The 1999-nt window shown below is 37.9% G+C and overlaps 1 protein-coding gene across 1 annotated transcript; it reads right to left on the reverse strand.

The window, feature by feature from the left end:
- Positions 1-221: 221 nt before the first annotated feature.
- LOC149682819 (zinc finger MYM-type protein 1-like) lies at positions 222-1486 on the reverse strand. Its single transcript, XM_089871169.1, has 3 exons — positions 1418-1486; positions 649-1000; positions 222-607 (listed from the first exon to the last, which is right to left on the reverse strand). Exons 1-3 carry the CDS (start codon positions 1484-1486, stop codon positions 222-224), a joined length of 807 nt encoding a protein of 268 aa, XP_089727295.1.
- Between the last annotated feature and the right edge of the window lie 513 nt (positions 1487-1999).

A 1999-nucleotide genomic window follows, 5' to 3' on the forward strand; every position in this document is an offset into this window, starting at 1 on the left:
TAATTGTGAAATATATCCGCGGTACTCGGGTGTTTCTTCAGACTGTCCCTTCTCAATAACATTCTCTAATGCTAAAATCACGGCATTGAACCTATGTCTAAAATAGTGAAGGCCTTTTTTTGCTTGACCACCTTGTGTTTCAACGTTTTGGCATTTTTAGAATCTTGTCATAACCTAATTCTTTCTGGCAGTCTTCAAAATATGCACTTCTTATAACTGAATTACTTTGAAAGTTGTATATTGCTTGAAGAAGACCGAACAATTCTCGGACTGCCAATTCCCACCAACTGCCGCTTCATTTTCACTCGCACTCCGTTTACATGCCCACTCATAACGCTAGCCCCATCATAGGTCAGTGCTACGCAGTTTCCTATTTTTAAACCACAATCCTTAAGAAGCGTGATAATAGCCAATGAAATGTTCTCGGAATCAAGTTTATGTAAATCTGTATACTCCATAAACCTTTCAATGACGGCTTCATCTCTAATTCTAGTATATCTAAGACATACACTCAACTGCTCTACACCCGCGTTGTCTCTCGTTTCGTCGGCAATAACAGAATAAATTCCACCGAATTCATTAACTTCTTGTAAAATCATTTTCTTTACTAAATTTCCACAAATATTAATTAGTTCATTTGAATTGTACTATGCATATATTTGGCGTTATTAGGCATGTTTTCGCATTTGGCTCTCAAATCAGGGCATTTTGTTTTCAGAAGGTCTAAAATCTCAACAAAGTTGCCTCTGTTTCCATTTCGGTCATCAAACCTATGGTCCCGCAGGGTGAGATCTTGTTGGGCGCAGAGTATTATTATTTGCACGTGTGCGGATAGCACATCTCGGTTTCTAATAACATCCACTCTAAGATGGTCATTAACCTGACACGCTACTGAACCGCTTGCTTTCGTTTCCAAATATTCCAAGTATTTTGGATATGATTGTTGGTGAAAAGATTTAGACGAGTTAAAATGATCTTCAAATTTTTTTCCCATATTTTTCTAGTCCAAAAACCCTGTAATAAAAGCCGTACTTTATACTACTCGGAAAATGCCTACAACAAAAGCAATAAACCTTATCCTTTGTTGAGAAATAATTTTAAGTTATATATTCATGTGTTAGTTTCTTAAATATTCATGTAAGATTTTTGACTATTCATAAGTGTTTTCAACTTGGGCCTTAAGCCTACAGAAAAATCTTGTTTTCGCTTTTACTTTTGTACGGGCTTTACCCCTTTTTTGTTTGCGAAGAAGCGAGGACGCTGGCTACGTCACCAAAAACCCAGCGCGCCTCTCGTTTTCGTACTACTGGTGGCCAGAGTGGAAATATTTGAGATTTTTTGTATAAAAGGGCCAAAAACCCTTTATTAGTTGCTCTTTCTCCTTTTTGCGACCTGGAATGCGGACCACGGAACTTACCGTGACTATGCCCCACGTGGGCCCCTTTAGAGAAAGTTCCCCAGTTAGAGCCACGCCACTCTGGACCATCTTTGAGTAGATAAGTTTTGTTTTGTTTTCTTTTGTTTTATTTTATTTTTTTTATTTGCAATTAAAGTTAAATCAGTTTTCTCATTTTTCATATTTAATTTAGTCAGTTTAGTTTTTATTTAAGACCTTCTTCACACGTAGATTCAAAATCGAACCTAGAATACCTATTTTTCAGTCGGTAGGCATTCTTTTATAGCTCTCCCAAATCAGCCGAGAATTAAATCACTTTAGTTCTCCCATCTTTGAACATTCCGGCACATTTTATGGTGCCGAAACCCGGGAATCGCGTGTGATCAGTGCAAATTTGTTTAAATAGAGACTTTCGCGGACTAAATTAACAATATGGCGACATCAGCAACCCCTTTAGTGGCACACAAAAGAAAGCGCAAAGTTTTCCGCGCGGCAGTTACGAGAATAATCGGTTCTATCAAGAACCACCTTAACGAGGAACCTTTAGACGAAGAGACATTAGTAATTAGCTTACAACAGCTAACCATCAAGGGCGAAGAACTA

Source organism: Phalangium opilio, unplaced genomic scaffold (genome assembly GCF_054372755.1).
Source record: "Phalangium opilio isolate 3A_F unplaced genomic scaffold, DU_Popi_V2 ptg000037l_1, whole genome shotgun sequence".
Classification (NCBI taxonomy): Eukaryota; Metazoa; Arthropoda; class Arachnida; order Opiliones; family Phalangiidae; genus Phalangium; species Phalangium opilio.

What these genes read in the sequence shown, in the direction of transcription:
- LOC149682819 (XM_089871169.1), bottom strand. Translation starts at nt 1,486, where the DNA reads ATGGTCCAGAGTGGCGTGGCTCTAACTGGGGAACTTTCTCTAAAGGGG. An exon ending in CCACGTGGGGCATAGTCACG is followed by an intron (nt 1,001 to 1,417) that starts GTAAGTTCCGTG and finishes TTTTTGGACTAG; the next exon opens with AAAAATATGGGAAAAAAATT. An exon ending in TAACGCCAAATATATGCATA is followed by an intron (nt 608 to 648) that starts GTACAATTCAAA and finishes GTGGAAATTTAG; the next exon opens with TAAAGAAAATGATTTTACAA.